The following is an 18,938-nucleotide window of genomic DNA, read 5'->3' on the forward strand; positions in this document are numbered from 1 at the left end:
GCTGCTTCACTCCCTGCCCAATCTTGATGCAATCACTAAACAGAGCAGTCCAGAGGCTGGTCTAACCCGCACCAGTTGGCTGTGGTCTCCAGGGACCATCTGACAGCTGAGGATTGCCAGAATGCATCGCTTTCTAGCCACTCCCTTTTGCTTACCCTTGACGGGGCAGAAGAGGGTGGTACAGACTATTCTGGCTGCCCTTCCGATGGGGACTGTCCCACACCTGTGGTAATTCGAGTTGGGGTCTTCCATCAGTCTCTGCTCTCTTTTCAGCTCTCTGGCAGAGCAGGGCAGAGAATTTGTTTCTAATAATTAATCACAGCCCTGAAAAATTAATACAGTTACGGTGGACTTTGTGTGGTTCCCAGAGAGTGTGTCTTTATGGGCAGTCACAAACCTCGTTGAAGCTGGTGAGCATGATAGCTGCCTGTCATTCAGGCTAAATGAAAGAGGAATTAAATGCCCCTTTGTTTAGTGATAGTTGAAACAATAAAAGCGACTACCCAAATCACAGATCAGTATGGCAAGGATGGAGTAGGAGCTGATTCTTGAGGTCTGAGGGCTTTTGACTGGGGATTGCGGGCTTAGGGGCTGTGTATATTTTGGTGGAGCCGTGGGTGTCTGTGAGGCAGAATCAGCCAGAGGCAGCAGAAAACCAGGAGACAAGAAGAGAAGCACTGGTAAGATAGCCCTGAGAGAAAGCCAAGAGAGTGCTAACTGGAAAGAGGCTAGAACTGTGAGCAAAGAAACTGTCTCCTGTTGTTTGATTCCTTGTGTTCACAGAAATAAGACTTTATGCACATTCTTTGTAAATAAACAGGATTTCATCTAAGAAATCCCAGATTCTGTCATCAATTTCTCTTCCTAATGGAAACAATCTGCAAGACCTTGAAATGGCTAACTGCTCAGGAAAAGAGGTAATTTTTTAAAATATATATATCTTCCAATCTATAGGGTTCCTTCTTAATTACTTAGTTAATGTATATAATAGCTCAGTTTTAAATACCTTATTATTTGCATTATTGAAGTACAGTTATAGTGTGTTTCAGAATTGATGGAGGGGCATGGGCAGATTGATACTGCTCTGGAGAGAACAAAAGAAGCACTGGTAATGTGGCTGTGAGAGAATGCCAGAGAGCGCTTTTTTGGACAGAGAGCTAGCTGGAAAGAGGCTAGGAACTGTTAGCAAAGAAATTGCCTCCTCATATTTGATGCCTATTGTTTTCAGGGAAAGACCACTTTGTGCACATTTGTAAATAAACAGGTTTCCATCAATTTCTCCTTCTAACGGAAACAACCCGCAAGACTTCAAAAGTAGCTAGCACCCCTCCCTGCCCCCACACAAATATGTTTTTTAATATAAAACTTCTAATCTGTAATGTAGGTTCTTAATTATTTAGTGCATGTTTTAATAGATCAATTTTAAAGACCTCACTATTTGCATTATTGAAATATGGTTAAAACATTTCAGAATATCTGTGGGGGGTGGAGAGAGGGCAGAGACATAGGGCCCGATACAGCTGTCTGGAGGAGATGACTAATGGAGAACAGAATCTGGCCCACTATTTTGAAAATTGACCTTACCATCACCACTGCAATTCTGTCTATTACACATTATATTTCAATGCCTTTGAAAGCAAGATTTTATAAATGGTTTTAACATGTGTAGTGTGTTTGTATTGGACCATTTTGAAATTTGAGAACTTTCTGGTTCACACCAAAGATTAGTGTTTGAATAGGATAGTTATAGTACTATGGTATGTTATTTAAGTACAAGAGGGACTGAATAAGATTGTGGATTCAGTGTATATTAGGCATTTGGCATGTCTAGCTGAGAATTTAACACATTACTTAACATATAGGGTGACATGTTCCCATCTTCGCACAGAGCAACAGGAAGGTGATTGGGAAGGAAAAGGGCACACAGATATATTCCGGGAAGGAGCTGTGTTTCCAGCATATTCTCCCACCCTGGCCTCAGGGACTATAGCAGCTATACTGTGAGAGACCCACATGGTCACGACTGCATGGGACAGAAAGTAATAGGGCAGGTAGGTTGACTGTTCTCCGTAGTGAAATTTTCCCTCATGCAGGAATGTTGAGGCAGCAGGTTGCACAAAGCTGTTGTGCTTCCTCCTAAGTGTGAGTGGAGGCCATTCCTGAGAGCTAGTAAGGTTCAGCATGACACATGTTCTTCTGCTCTGAGAGAATGTCTCCAATCCTATGTCTATCTTCTCTCTCAAGTGTGCAGAGGGGAAAAAAGAGGTGCAGCAAGGGTAGACAGTGGGGATGTCTCAGTAGCCATAGTCTTAAATACAGTCCTCATCCTGCTTCTACAGGCTTCTATGTTTTTTGGTCTCAGATCTTAAGGATTGTTTGTTTCCTATTCCAGCAGTTATTGGTTTGCTTGTTCAGTGGTGGATAGTAGCTTGCACAGGGGTCCTTAATAGAGGGTGGATTTTGCTCTGGCTTTCCACTTTCCCTCACCCAATTCAGTTCTGTTCCACAACACAAAATACATTTCTGCAACCAGTTTTCCTTGCGTATCCCTATGCAGCTAAAACTGTAAAACGCTTTCATCCAAAAAGTTTCAAACTGCATGAAAATATCCATCAACATTTGAAAGTGGTGCATAAAGCAGGAGTTTGTGCCAAACTTAATTTTAAAAAGTCAATTTCCTTTTCCTTTGTAGTTGTTGGAAGAACAATAAAACCATTTTTTATTCACACCCAAAGCCTTCTCTGTGTGAAAAAAGAAAGTAAGTACAAAAGGATGTAACACAGTAATTTCTAAGCAAGAGTAATCATAGCATTAATCATTAAATGCAATTGGATGAGTAAAATTAGCATGAGAATATGCACTTCTGGGGAACAATAGAAGCTTCCCATTTTTAAGGTTCTATGGAGTATATGACATTTCACTGTGTTTTATGTAGCAGAAACTGGATTTCATATATTATACAATTTTATACCATATTTGTAAAGCAAAAATAAATTGTAAAAAGTCTGTGTGTGCAGCAAAAAGTTGGAAAAAACACACAAATTGAGCTAGAAAGAGAGAGAGGACGGGGTTAGAGGTAAGGCACTGGTCTGGAACTCAGATCTCCTGAGTGCAACTCCCAGCTCTGCCACAAAATTCTTGTGTGCCCTAGGGAAAGTCCCTTAATCTCTGTCTGTTTCTCAGCTTTATTAAGAAAGTGTTATCCCCATTCTCCCCCTCTGTCTCTCTTATGAGTTTAGACTGCAAGATATTTGGGATAGCAGCTTTCTCTTACTACAGGCTTGTCTCTACTACTGGGGTAAGTCGACCGAAGTTATGCTCCTGAATAACGTAGTTGGAGTTGACATAGCTTAGGCTGACTTACCGCGGTGTCTTCACTGCACTGCGTCGACAGGAGATGCACTCCAGTCGACTTACCTTACTCTTCTCGGTGAGCTGGAGTGCCGGAGTTTTCTGGAGAGTGCTCTTCCGTCGATTTAGTGGGTCTTCACTAGACCTGCTGAATCAATACACGCTGCATCAATTTTAGCAGCATCAATCTCCCTGGTAGTGAAAGCAAGCCCTATGTGTAGGACATACTATAATACTCCTCCACCTCAGCTGGGCTCTCTAAATGCCATACCTTCCCTTCTGCATTCAGTGCCATGCCTCAGTTTCCCTTTTTTCAGGGACCAACTCCATGAAGCTGAAAACACAATGCTGAATTTCTCAATGTTTCCTTTCCACTGTTATGGAACAAAAGTATACTCAACCCCTCATTCTTGTAACCAGTTTCCTCAAGTCCTTTTTAGCCTTGCTCCTGTTCACTAGCTTTTTCCAGTCCTTTCCCAGAGGTTCACAGTCATTCTTGCATCAGGCTTTCCACCGTCTCACTTGCCAGGTCGCTCACTAGTCTTACTCCTGCATTCTTGTCCCAGCCCATTAAGCTCAACCCAGGCCCTTGGCCACGGCTCTATTCTGAGACAGCTGTCCTCCTGCCAGTCTCCATGGAAACCAAAATGCCAAGGTCTTTCTAGACCCTAATCTCTCTCAGGGTAGCCTAGAGCGTGGCTTTATACAGTCCTCACAGGCAGTCACATGCTCTACAGTCACATGCTCCCTCCTGAGTGTCTGCACTGATTGCACCCATCTGTGGCCCTTCCTAGGCCAAAAGGATGAACTCTTCCTGCTAGCCTAGGGATGGGGTCTACCTCCCCATCACAGGGCCCCACTACAAATAATAGTTTAAAGGCAAACTCACAGGACTGAATATGGCCTAGTTATCCATAAAAAGAGCTGCCTTACCAAAGGTTTAATTGTTTAAAATAGTTAAGCTAAGCAAAACATAATTTGGGATGGAGAATTATTTCTGTTGATTTGGGCCTATTTTTCACTTCTCCCAATGGGAGAATATGGTATCAGCTCTCCTCATAAAACTATCCACATTACACTAGACCCCTTGGAGCAGCCTCTATGGATTTGGGCTCTGTGCATAGGGCTGAGGAGAGTCTTTGGGAATGGGGAGGGGCACTCATCAGATCCTAGCAAAAACTACACTATAAAGGTGATACAGCCTAGAGCAGGGGGTCTTAATCTTTTTCTTTTTCTGAGCACCCCCTCCCACAACATGCCATAAACAGTCCATGGTCCACGAGTGCCACACCAGCTGTTTTTCTGCATATCCAGTAGATTAAAAGCCAGGGCCGGCGTTAGAGGGTAGCCAGAAAGGCAATTGCCCAGGGCCCACACCACAGGGGGCCCTGCGAAGATAAGTTGCTTGGGGGCTTTCAGCTGTGGGCCCCAGTGAGTCTAACGCTAGTCCTGCTCTCTGGTTTATTTTGGCAGATTCCCTGAAACTGGAATTGCACTTTCCAGGATGCCCCAGACCTCTGGTTGAGAACTGCTGGCTGAGACTGCATTACGTCTCTGCCAGCCCACTCTACACCCCCCCTCTCCCCAGCACACTACATGTCCTTTACAGAGGTCCACTAATTCAATAAATCTCAGCAACACAGCTGTAGTGGAGCCATGCTGTCCAGGAATCAGGTAGAGTAGCAAGGAAGCCATGAGCTGGCATGATGACCTGGCCATCAGTGAATCTCCACAGATCTACAGGGTTGAGATCTGGCTGCTGGTCTTCTCCCTGGGGGAGCAAATCCTGACTGTTGCTGGACTAATCTGGAGTCTGGACTGTTTGAGCCTTCAGAAAGGTGCTGTGTCAATTTCTCCTCCTCAAGTGCCTGCTGCCAACAGAAGTTTATGCACAGAGGAGCCATATCTCTAAACCACCAGATACCACATCCCTGAGGTAGCGAAGCACAAGTGGAGAACTAGCGAGCACTGGGTGCTCATTTTGGGCAGAGAACAATGGGGGGCAGGAGAGGCTGCCTGTGTCCTCTTCATCTCCAGTGCACCTGCCTTGGGTAAGATTTTGCCCTGTACCTGGGGACAAAACTCTAGTATAAACTTGATTTAGTGCTCTTCTTTGTGTCTCATATTCTTTAACTATCAACAATTGTATCTTTTTGAGGGCCGGGGGGGGGGGGGGGGGGGGGATCCCCTAAGGAATAAGTGAGAGGCTGAGATTTTTGAATAGGCCATCTTCCTCCTCTGCATGATCAGCTCAATTTGATTTTTACACCAAGAGAGCTGAGTCAAGTAAGCAGTGAAGCTGGACTCATTTTGAACAGTGGCTTGGTTGAAAGAGAAGTGAGATTGTTACACTACAGCTGTAGCATGAGAACTATTGTTTTTAAACCCACTTTAAGGGGAAAACATTCTAGTGTATTTGAAAAATATAGTATATTTTAATTGCAATTTCACTTAAAATGGATTAAATCTTATATAAATTCAGATAACACCAGTCCAGACAATAACTACTCCTGACTGAGCCTCTAGCTTTACACAGTTCTCACTTGAACAGTTTGAGAAGGGTCTGGAGACCAGTTCATAGAATCATAGAATACCAGCGGTGGAAGGGACCTCAGGAGGTCATCTAGTCCAACCCCCTGCTCAAAGCGGGACCAACCCCCAACTAAATTAATGTTAATGAGCCTTCATGGCTTTGGCCAGTCTAATCAGTCCCCTCCACCTTTCCATTCTTTCCTTCAGTGCTTTATTGGTGTTTCTAAACCACCACAACCGTCTGCTCCCTTAGCCTGCTCTGGTCACCAGGAGCTGAAAGGAGACAATAACAACAATAAACAGAATTACACACATACAAAGTTTTATTGATTCTGCAAAACCAAGGAACTATGCTATGCATTCTTGAGCACCATCTACTGGCACCATATTTATCAACTATTTACATACGCAGGGCACTCTCATAACAATATACACAAATGCTCTGTCTAGTTTTAAATTTCTTGAGCAATGTGGCTTCCATCACGTCCTTCGTGAGACTGTTTCACAATTTATAATCCACAGACTTAGGAAATGTTGCCAGCTGTTCAGCCTTAATTATTCTTTACTTGACTTCCTCCTTTGTGGTTGAACAAACGGGTAGATGTAAGAGAAAAACCAAGTTCTCTCAATTGGCCATTTCAGAATTGCTTGGATTTTACTGTCTGAAGTCTCTTCTCCCCTCTATACACAGACAGAGCAGTGTGAAACTGACCAGAGTCTTGTCAGGAAAGGAAATCCTAATGGAACAAGAAATCTTTTGCTTTTTTTTTTTTCTTTTAAAGGTGGTTTCCTTTTGAAATTGCTGAATTGAAGTGGAATGGCTCAGCTTTCAAGAGGAGGGAGAAGGGATGTTACAGCAGTGGGTCATACCAGTAACTAAATTATTTCTTCAAAGAATGGAAAAGAGCCCCAGAAAAGGCAAAATCATTGCAGTAAATAGATAGGGCTTCTTTCACCTTTGATGTGGATGCTTAACTCTCACTAAGGCTAAAGAAGACATTGCACACATAGAGTGAAGAATAGCACTCATAATTATTTAAGAACTTCTTTCAGGTCCTCTGTGTGGACCTTTTCTACATTTCATAGTTCTGTGTTTCATTAAAGTATTCATTGCCCATAGTACTACAAATGTTGGAATGGCACACATTCATGGGTTCCAGAATTCCACCACAGTTTATGAGAAACTCCTTTTGATACTGATGGCATTTACTCAGATCTTGAGGCAGGAGAATGGCATTTCATTTCTGCAGTGAACTGAGAAAATTTCTTTAATCAACTGAGAATTAATAATTACTGTTGCACCATAGTAGAGACACTTGAAGGGGTTTTTCCATAGAGGAAAGTAATACATCTTTCCAAGGAGCGGCAGCTAGGTCAATGGAAGAATCCTTCCCTCATCTACACCAGCCGTTTAGTTGACTTGCCTATGGTACTCAGGGTGCAAAATTTTTCACAGCCTTGAGCAACGTAGCTAGGTCTACCTAAGTGTTAGGTGTCAACCAGGCTTAAGCAATGTAACTAGCTCCCATAGCTCTGCAAACAGTGGACCTGATTCCCATTTACAACAATAATAATAACTTACTTTCTGCAGCATAATTTGGCTACTTTATAATCCACATTATCTTCAGTTGTACATAAATATAAACAAAGAAAACAAATTAAATCTAAACAGTTCAGTCCTCTCACAAAAACACAGTGAGAAGTAACTCGGAGACCCCAAAAGCTTACACTGAGTTCACCTGAGTCTCAGTTACAGTCTTTGATCACTAAAATCTATATAGTTGGCTGAGTCAAAAGCACTGCAACAAATCTTCCCTCCATTTGCTTGTAGAAATCTCTGATTGGAATCCATGCAGACTCTTCCTCCTCCTCTGCTGAGATCACTTTTAACTAATTAAGTCACCAGCCACTCAGTTTAAGTATTTAAATAAAAAAATCCTGTTACAAGAAAAATATAAACTGAGAAGCGCAAAATATAAGTGACTCATTCCTCATCATCACATTTAAATAAGAGAAAAGTTAGTGAATCATACTAGGTGAGACTCTGTAACTAAGACAGCTTGGCTGACATCAAACATGCAAAGTATGCAATTAAAATAAGCTAAATTAATTTTCCCTCCCAATTTCCCTTTTCTATAATTAACACGGCCAGGACTTCCCTGTTGAAGGGTTAACAATATCATTAATCTGCTGCAAAATGCTTCAGAGTTAAGGGGAAAACAGCCAGCTTTCTGCTCCGGGGGGCTCAACTTCTCCCAACTCACACAGTGCACATGGCCTTTTGTAAAGCAACTGCCTGACTATCTGCCTTCATGAAGTCCGAGTCCAGTTACTGGGAACCTACTGAGCATACCCAAAACTACCATACCCAATTCCAGAAACTTCTGAACTGTATGCTAATTGTGCATCTGCCTAGCAACAATGAACCAAACACAGCTCATTCTTCCCCCTGCCCTCATTGCCAGAGTGAAGTGTACATCTGGCTGTGGTTTTAATTAGAAATTAGACTTTGCAGTCAAGAATAATATTGTTTTCTTCCTCTCCCACTACTAGGTGTTTGTCAGCATTGCTGATCTTCAGCACCTCCCTCTTTAATAGCTTTTAACCCCCTTTTCGCTATCTTCAGTCTCAGCCAAACTGTAAAGAAGCTGAACTGTCAGGTTTCTATAATGTGACCCCTGAACTGTCCTTTTCTATTTGGACATCCAACCCAGTTATGGACTGCTTCTGTCCATAAAAGCATGGCAGTAAGTCTTCCATGCATTTCATTAGAATTGACTATTCACCCAAGAAGCTTCTTTGCTGACCAATCTGGAGCGTACATTCTGAAGTCACAAATATGAGTTTACTTAGTGCTATTCATGGCACTAGGCTGAGCTTTGCTCGGATTAATCATCAGGCTGACGAATTAGAGAATGCCTGCTCAATGCCTTCAGGCTTGGGGTTTACACTGAGAAAAGCTATTTGGGGAAAAACTACCTTAAAAGTTGCAGTTGGTGGCTTTGTTCAGCACATAGGAACTGAAAGGGTGTCCCTGCATTTTTCATGTACACTTATATTAGTTGTACTGTAATCTTCAGATTACTAGCAGACATCATTAGTTTCACCTTTATCACAGCTTATTCTCTGAATGAGCTTGCCATGTAGTCAAGGAATATTTTTTACTCATGGCTGTAATATAAGGCATATTGAAGAATATGACTCAGACAGATGGACGATTAATTATTTGAAAAGTAATTAAAAATAAACACCATCCCATAGCGTAACTGCTACCAGTGTTTTTGATAGTTGTCTCATTCTGTAGGCACTGTAGAATTTATTGCTAAATTATCATCTAGCTACTGAGGCTTCTAAAGTAGACAAGAAAAACTAAAGTGAATCATTTAGGCAATTTAAAATTAGATAGGAGTGCTAAAAAAACCTGAGGCAATTAAAATTTGGGATGGCTCTTCTGCCTGATTAACCATCTAACAAGATGCATGAGAGACACTCCTCTCCAATCTTCATTTATTTGTTTAATATTAAAAACCTCCTCAGATGTATACAAGCCATCTGCTGTTCTCACAGACTCACTGAGCCCCGCTGCATTATGCATCTGTAAAGCATTTTTACTTGATGCCATCAAATATGGAAATTTGCTCATGAAAATACCGGTAGGAAAATCTGGGTCCTTTCTAGAAATTTCTGATTAAGGACCAATATTCTTTTTTCTTTCAGTTTTAGCCAATGTCTTTATAGTGTCATCACTGGAGCTAAGGCTCAGTTTTTGAGTCATACACAGCATACTCCAGGCCCGCTTCTCTCCAATTTGTTCTCGCCTCCTTGCACTGAGCTTACTACTGCAGTTGGGCAGTCCCTAGCTAGTGATGTGGCCCCTGGTCAGCTGGCAGACTTTAGAGCAGCCTTGGGACTGAAGAAATGCCTGTGACAGCTATGACAGTCTGTAATATCCTGGTCTAACCGTATTGAATGAAGTTTATGTAACTTAGGCATTCAGTGTATTAAAAATGCAAATATTTATGTACTATTGAGGGATTGTATGTATTTCCATATGGGAGGGGAACCACAGCCCTCCAGGAACTAAGAACTAAGAACAGTGGCGGCTGGTTGGGCAAATTTACTCAGGCTGTAATACCTTCAGAGAGCTACCACCACCAGGAGAGAGGCTCACATATACTGGTTCAAACTGGATTCTCCAGGGACCAGCAGACAAAGTTAGATTTAAAACGTTCTTTCTGATCCAACAAATGGACAGGACTTGTGGTCCAAGAGGGGGCTCAATAATTAGGGAAGGTCTTGAAGATGTTTGGCCCACTGAGGCCCCATAACATTTGGGGGCTTTTTTGAGCTGAAGCTGTGTTGAACTTTGCCTCATAGCCTTTAAGGTCAGAAGGAACCATCATGATCATCTAGTCTGACCTCCTGCACACTGCAGGCCACAGTGCACTCCCGTCCACCCATCCACTCACGTAGCAGGCGCATATCCTTTGGCTGAGTTACTGAAGTCCTCAAATCATACTTTAAAGATGTCAGGTTCCAGAGAATCCACCATTTACTTTGGTACAAACCAAAAGTGACCTGAGCCCCGTGCTTCAGAGGACGGTGAAAACTCCCTAGAGTCTCTGCCAATCTGACCTGGGGAAAAATTCCTTCCTGACCCCAATATGGTGATCAAGTAGATCCTGAGAATGTGGGCCAGACCCACCATACAAACATCTGGGAAAGAATTCTCTGTAGCAACTCAGAGTCCTCCCCATCTAGTGTCCCATCTCTGGCTGTTGGAGATATTTACTAATAGCAGTCGTGGATGGGTTACATGCCATTATTTGCAATCTCATCATACCATTCCCTCCATAAACTTATCAGCCTGAGTCTTGGAACAAGTTACAATTTTTGCTCCCACTACTCCACTTGGAAGGCTGCTCCAGACCAGCACTCCTCTGATGGCTAGCAACTTTAATCTAATTGAACCCTAAACTTGTAGATGGCCAGTTTATATCCATTTATTTTTTTTGCCTGCATTGGCCCTTAACAATTCTTCTTCCTACCTGGTGTTTAGCCCTCTTATGTTTTTAAAGAGAGCAATCATATTCCCACCCTCTCCATTTTCATTTTGTTAGACTAAATCAGTCAAGCTCTTTAAGTCTCCTCACATAAGGCAGGTTCTCCATTCCTCTGATCATCCTAGCAGCTCTTCACTTCACCATTTCCAGTTTGAATTCATCTTTTTTTCAACATGGGATTCAAGACTTGCACACAGTATTCCAAATTAGGACTCCCCAGTGCCTTGTATGATGGGGATAACAGTTCCCTATCTCCACTGGAAATACCTCGCCTAATACTTTCTAGGATTACATTAGTCTTTTTCATGACCACGTCACATCAGTGACTATTAGTCACCCTGTGATTGAACAATAGACTCAGGACTTTCTCCGCCTCTGTCTCATCCAGCTTGTAAAGTGCCAGCTTCTAGCAAAAACTCTTAGGCCCTAAATGCATGACCTTGCACTTTGCACTATTAAATTTCATCCCATTTCTATTATTCTAGTTCTCAAGGTCATCCAAATCTTTTTGTATGATATTGTAGTCCATCTCTGTACTGGCAATTCCTCCCAACTTTGTGGCATCTAAAAATTGTATTAGTCCACTCCCACTTTGTGTGCCACAAAATCTTGTGTGGGCTTTGAAGGACAGATCACCAACCAGAGCCCTGGCTGGCATGAGGGGGTGAGTGTTCGTAAGCTTATTGACTAGCGTATAGGTTCTTTTATTGTTTTTCGCTGCAGTGCTTTAAAGTTAAGAATAAATGTGCTTGCTCAGAAAGAGCTGTGTGGTAACTTATTTGTGACAATGACATGGCGTACACTCTCAAAGGGGAGAAATGAAGCAGCCTTGCTTAGGCTGTCTGGTTTTTTTTTGTTTTTTTTTTGTTTTTTGGCAATATCACAGGGTAGGCAGGAAGCTGTGCAGCCTGGCAATACCACAGTCAGGAGGGAGAGAGATGAGGTGCCTAGAGTGAGTGCCCTTGCTGGACCATAGGTAGGAAATGGAGGTACAGATGTCCTTAACTGTGACAATGTCATCAGCTGAGCTCATATTGCCAAGATCAAGAGGGGTATGAGAGGAGACTGTATGTATTGAATTTAACTGGGGAGGCAGCATCACTGACTGCACTGGGAGTCAGAAGACGTGGGTTTATTTCTTGCTGCTTTAGTGACTCGCTTCATGATTTTGGGCAATTCCATGATTTTCGCTCTGTTTCCCCTCCTACCCTTTGTCTGTCTGATAGTAAGCTCTCAGTATGTTTGTACAGTAAGTAGCAGGTTGGGTCGCGCCGGGTCAGCTGATGTAATACAAATAACATAGTAATAAGAAGAAATATGGAAATGCCATACAAGAAGTTAACATCTCTGTACAGAACACAAGTCAACTACAAAACCATTTTTTCCTTTAGTTGCTTAATGCAGTGAGTGACTTTAGGCATGTGGCTAACTGTCTGGCTCTTATTTTTGTTCATTTGACCAAACCAATAGTGGTTTCAGTCATTTGACCCTACACTATGTGTGGTGCCTAAAAGGTAGAGAATGAATGAATGTTAAGACCTAATTACTGATTTCCTTTTAGCTTTATGAATGAGGACAGGAATTAAATTCCAGTATTAAATAGGAACATAGCATTGGTCAACGATAAAGTATCAGATTGGACCAAGAGTCCCCCATCTCTGGTAAGCCGTCTCCTCCAGTGACCTATAGATGGAGCTTCAGAAGAAAGCTGAATACCCTTTATTGCAATGCTGCCTTATAACAATCATGCAATGCTGGTCCTGGCAAATTCCTTCTCATCCTCTGCAGAGGTCAAATGACACTCTGAAGCATGGGGTTTGGTTAATTTTATATTACTGTAGCAAGTGTTATCATCATTTCTTATTTATTTATTTATTTAGGGAAAGGTCATGGCTTTCCAGATACACCTGGGCAGGGGAGGGAGGGACATAAGATAAAGGGCTGACAGCTATTACATCTCTCCTTGGAGCAAAGTGAGAATCAGGGATGGAATCATTACTCTCTGAGACTCAGTTCCGTCTCTACTTTGCTCTTGGGGCACTTCAGGTATGTGCTACTTAGGTATTTTAGTTTACTTGTATTTATCTTGCTCTTCTCTCTTTCACCATCTGTCTTTGTTCCTCTTCCGATCATAGACCTTGGGCTGAGTGTAATAGCGTTAACAAGCGACAAATGCTGTTATAGGGCACACACTTATCAACTCCCTTCGGAATTCCAGCTACAGTATTTGACTTTGTGAACTGATGCAGACCAAATCCTGATCCCATTAAAGTCAATGGCCAATTGTGCCATAAGCTTCAATAGGATAAAGATTTGGACCAGTGTGAAGAATTATTTCATTTTATTTTAAGTACTTGCCATTAGTGATCCCTTAATCTCCAAGCAGCAGAGTAAAACAGGAAAAAGACAAGCGTTTAATTCACTGTGGTCCTCTGGATATTACACCAAGGGGCACTGGGAAGCTACTAGAATTTTCGGCTGGCATGTAGAGAGAGGAACAGTTAAGCGTTCCATGAACTATATTTCTGGCCTTGACACAGGCCCAGTTCAGCAAAGCATTTAATGCATAAATCCCATTTAAAGTCAATAGGCATGGACTGCTGAACTGAGGCCACTGCACCCATTGAACTCACATGGGCATTGCTGACTTCACTGGGCATTGTATCGACCCTTCAGTGTGGTATTATTACTGATCCCTATTACCATGGATGGTTTTGTCATTTACTTCAAAGGGCACAGGATCAGTCCAATTGCCTTAGTACTGTGTGTTTATTTATTGTTTCTCTTTCTCTGTGTGAGTGTGTTGTTTTAGATCTGTATCAGCAAAATCTTTAATCCCCTCCTTTTTTAACCACAAAAGGAAGGAAAGAAAATATAATAAACAAATGTAGCCCAGAGTTTTTGCTGGAGGCACTGGCAGTGCATGCAGCATTAGCGACTAGTATATCATCCATTGTTGCTCAGTGTGGTGCACTTTTAATCAGTTTTTCAGAGATGATCTGGCGAAGTGACAGTGGAGGCCAGAGAACATCATGTCAGATTTCATAGCTGTGTTCTTAGGCTGCATTCAGGGTTTGTTGACGACAAAGGCAACAACTGCACTTTCAGCTACAAGTGAAGAGCAATATGTTGGCATTTGTGCCAGTTCCCAGCCACTTCATGGAGTTTATCTGAGTGCAGTCACTTTGAGGGGAGGAAAGAGACAGAGAAACCACAATCCTTTAAATAAGAGCCTGCTATTTTTAGTTCTTGAACTGAAGCTACGTATAAGTAGCTCATCCAGTTGAGAAAGCACAGAGAAGACCCCCAGCGACAGAATTCCTGGTAGTGCAAGTCCTTTATTTGTCTTTCAAGTAAACCCATCCCATACAGATCTAAACCAATACACTAAGAAAAAGATAAGCGAAACAATACAGTACAAATATAGTCCAAAGAGTTGTGTGTGAACGAAGTGACAGAGTCTTTGAGAACACTGTGTTTAATAAATATTTTCTCCTTTGTGCTCTCAGAGTAAAAGACAAATCAGAGCAAATGATACACCTTCCCCAGGACAGTCCCTCACAGCACACCTGGAAGGAGCAAGACAATAGGAAGGTGGGAGGTGATACAGTTTTTTGTACAGACCAAGCTTCCTGTTCTCATTTTTCAACCTGCCTGGCTTTTCCCCTGCCTTCAGCAGCTCATTTTATCATCTGGAGGTGCTCCCCAGCTTGCCCTGGTGCTCTTTCTGCTTTGCCCTATTCCTTGTCTTGTGCCTTTGCCCCATTGGTTGCAGTACATGGAAGGACATTCCCCTTCCTGTGGGCCACATGTCCTCACTTGCAGCCTTCAAATCTCTTTTCAAACCCCACCTCTTTCACCTTCTTTTCCACATTTGGTGGCTGGTTCCAGGCCATCTCCCCTCTTGCCCTATCTCAGCCTCTGCTTAAAAGAATCAGAACTTATATGACTCTCCTATTATATAACAATGTGAGTCATATTATCTCTCTCTCTTTCCTAAGAACGTAAGTGGCCCTACCTGGACAGACCAATGGTTCATCTAGCTCAGTATCCTGTCTTCTGACAGTGGCTGGTGCCAGATACTTCAGAGGGAATGAACAGACCAGGACAATTATTGAGGGATCCATCCCATCATCCAGACCCAGCTTCTCATAGTTGGTGGTTTAGAGACACCCAAAGCATGGAGTTGCATTCCTGACTATTTTGGCTAATAGCCATGGATAGACCTATCCTCCATCAACTTATCTAATTATTTTTGAACGCAGTTGAATTTTTTGGCATTCACATCACCACCTGGTAATGAGTTCCACAGGTTGTCAGTGCATTGTGTGAAAAGGTACTTCCTTATGTGGGTTTTAATCTTGCTCCCCATTAATTTCATTGGGTGACCCCTGGTTCTTGTGTTATGTGAAGGGGTAAATAACATGTCCTTATTCATTTTCTCCATGCCGGCCATGATTGTATATACTTCTATCATATCCCATCTTAATAGTCTCTTTTCTAAGAAGAACCCATCTTTTTAATCTCTCCTCATGTGGAAACTGTTCCATACCCCTCATAATTTTTGTTGCCCTTCTCTGTACTTTTTCCAATTCTAATCTATATTTTTGAGGTGACCAGAACTGCACAAAGTATTCCAGGTGTGGGCATATCATGGATCTATATAGTGGCATTATGATATTTTCTGTCTTATTATCTGTCCCTTTCCTAATGGTTTCTAATGTTCTGTTAGCTTTTTTGACTGCCACTGCACATTGAGTAGATGTTTTCAGAAAACTATGCATGATGACTCTAAGATCTCTTTCTTGAATGGTAATAGCTACTTTAGACCCCCATAATTTTGCATGTTTAGCTGGGATTATGTTTTCTAATGTGCATTACTGTGCATTTATCAACACTGTATTTCATCTGCCATTTTGTTGCCCAGTCACCCTTTGTAACTCATCGTTGTCAACTTTGAATGTAACTATCTTAAGTAATTTTGTGTCATCTGCAAACTTTTCCACCTCACAGTTTACCCCCTTCTCCAGATCACTTATGAATATGTTAACAGCAAAGGTCCCAGTATAGCTGCTTAGGGGACCCTGCTATTTACCTCTCCCCATTGTGAAAACTGACCATGTACACCTGTCCTTTGTTTTCCTATCTTTTAACCAGTCACTGATCCATGAAAGGCCCTTCCTTCTTATCCCGTGACTGCTTACTCTGCTTAGCAGCCTTTGGTGAGGGACCTTGTCAAAGCCTTTCTGAAAGTTTGAGTACACTATAGTCTGTATTTTCCACTGAATGCATCCAATGAAGTGAGCTGTAACTCACAAAAGCTGATGCTCAAATAAATTTGTTAGTCTCTAAGGTGCCACAAGTCCTCTTCTTTTTGCGAATACAGACTAACACGGCTGCTACTCTGAAATATAGTCACTAAGGCACCATTGTCTACATGCTTGTTGACCCCCTCAAATAATTCTAATAGATATTACTCCCTTTCATTGTAAATGTTCCTGTTCCCTGCAACATCCCAGGCAGCACAGCTGAGCTGGGCTGGCGTAGAGGGGGAAGTGAAGTACAGTAGTAGCACAGATTACCTCCATCCTGGAGCAAGGGAGAGCAGGGACTGAATAGTAAGTCTTGGGGGCACAATTTGGTCTGGCTTTTCCAATGGCAGTGCAGCTATATGCTGCTTCAGATCTCATGGAATTTCACAATCAGGTCTTTAGACTGTAAACTCTTTGGGCTACAGACCTGTCATAAATATAAAGGGAAGGGTAAATACCTTTAAAATCCCTCCTGGCCAGAGGAAAAACCCTTTCACCTGTAAAGGGTTAAGAAGCTAGGATAACCTCGCTGGCACCTGACCAAAATGACCAATGAGGAGACAAGATATTTTCGAAGCTGGAGGCGGGGAGAAACAAAGGCTCTCTGTGTCTGTGTGATGCTTTTGTCCGGGAACAGAAAAGGAATGGAGTCTTAGAACTTGGTAATGTGGCAGTATAACATTGTATATGTATAACGTTGTATAAGGGGACATGCTGGATACATTGTATATGAGAAGGCATGCCAAAACATGTTACAAAGTATCTGAGGGAGCACACGTAGGGACAGTTAGCTTTTGAATGGAGAAGCAATTAAGATAGAGCCAGCACGTCTAAGAAGCAGGCATCAGAATGGAAGGTGTGAAGGGCAATTAGTTAAGTTAACTGGAAGCTGTTAAAGAAGATTGTTAAGGGTGGCAGGTAATTGAAGATACGTGACTGGTCTCAGGGATCTCGAAGGGTGGTGACTAAAATCTTTTTCTTCTTTTGTCTGTAACTTCTCTGTAACTTGTTCTCCAAAAAACTGTATAAATTAAAACACACAAGCCCCACTTGGGGGGCTCACTTCTAAAAGTATTAGCAGAGCAGCTTTGCTAATAAAACAGAGTGGTCTGATAAATTGTGAGTCTGAGTCAAACTTTGACAGTAAGTAATCTAGCTAGATATGCGTTAGATTCTGTTTTGTTTAAATGGCTGATAAAATAGCTGTGCTGAATGGAATGTATATTTCTGTTTTGTGTCTTTTTGTAACTTAACGTTTTGCCTAGAGGGATTCTCTATGTTTTGAATCTGATTACCCTGTAAGGTATTTACCATCCTGATTTTACAGAGGTGATTCTTTTACTTTTTTTCTTCAATTAAAATTCTTCTTTTAAGAATCTGATTGCTTTTTCATTGTTCTTAAGATCCAAGGGTTTGGGTCTGTGTTCACCTATACAAATTGGTGAAGCTTTTTATCAAGCCTTTCCCAGGAGAGGAGGTGTAGGGTTTGGGGAGGATTTTGGGGAGAAAAACGTTTCCAAGCAGGCTCTTTCCCTGTTATATATCTGTTAGATGCTTGGTGGTGGCAGCAAAAAAGTCCAAGGGCAAAAGGTAAAATAGTTTGTACCTTCGGGAAGTTTTAACCTAAGCTGGTAAAAATAAGCTTAGGGGGTTTTCATGCAGGTCCCCACATCTGTACCCTAGAGTTCAGAGTGGGGAAGGAACCTTGACAAGACCATTTTAAAAAATCCTGGAAAATAACATGCAAAATACGGTGCTATACAAATATATAATAGTAATGAATAGTCTACATTTAATAGGCTAATAAGTATGCTGCATTATATATGTAGAGTGTGGATAAGGTGCTTATTATGAGAACCCAGCTTTGTGAGGCAAGTGTTGTGTAGATTGTATTATCCTCATTTTCCAGAGGAATGACGTACAGAAAGGTTAAACAACTTAAGATCATATAGTGAGTCAGTCTCAGAGCCATGATTAGATTCTAGGTCCCTAGATTGTGCTCTAACCATTAGACAATGCTGCTGCTTCATAAATACAACACACTGTTTTTGTCCTTAATATTTCTACAACTAATACAATGCCTAATACAACTAATACAATGAATACAGTACCTAATGCTATCTCTAAACCCAAGAAGGCTGAATTTTCTACTCTATTCCTAATGACACTTTGTAAAGTAAAGTAATTGCTCTATTGAAGTACTGTAAGAAGTCCCCATTCACCAAGTCCAGTCTCCTTTTATTTATTCATCTCCAGAATGACAAAGATAGATCTAGGCACCATTAACTGCTAATGTTTTGACTCACTCAGGTCTTCATCAGAGCCTTTTTAAACATCATTATAACTGACACAAGCTTCTTCAGAGAATAGAATTTGACAGCCCTATACCAGCTGACTCCAAGAAATCAGCTCCATTTAATTTGGAAGCAGAAATTGTATTTATTATGGAGACTCCATTTCCAATATCCTGAGTAATGTTATGCATAATTATGTGTCACACAGAGCAGAATGAGAGGCATATAATGGATCTGCTGTATGAATAGAATGAATCTCAAAAGGTATGAAAACTGGTCTTGCAGTACATTATTCAACGACATTTCTATCTTGACAAATGTAATGTCTGCTCTGAAACTGGAAATGGGGAAAGAATACATGGGTATAGCTTTTTGTCCCTCCTTCA

The 18,938-nt window shown here is 41.7% G+C and overlaps 1 protein-coding gene across 1 annotated transcript in view; it reads right to left on the bottom strand.

The window, feature by feature from the left end:
- Positions 1-5,861: 5,861 nt before the first annotated feature.
- NKAIN3 (sodium/potassium transporting ATPase interacting 3) overlaps positions 5,862-18,938 on the bottom strand; it is a 664,031-nt gene continuing 650,954 nt past the window's right edge. The window contains exon 6 of the mRNA XM_073331057.1: positions 5,862-6,156. Coding sequence (XP_073187158.1) covers positions 6,107-6,156 — 50 coding nt within the window. The 3' untranslated portion in view covers positions 5,862-6,106. The remainder of the gene's footprint in view (positions 6,157-18,938) is intronic.

This window comes from Lepidochelys kempii, chromosome 2 (genome assembly GCF_965140265.1).
Source record: "Lepidochelys kempii isolate rLepKem1 chromosome 2, rLepKem1.hap2, whole genome shotgun sequence".
NCBI lineage: Eukaryota > Metazoa > Chordata > Testudines > Cheloniidae > Lepidochelys > Lepidochelys kempii.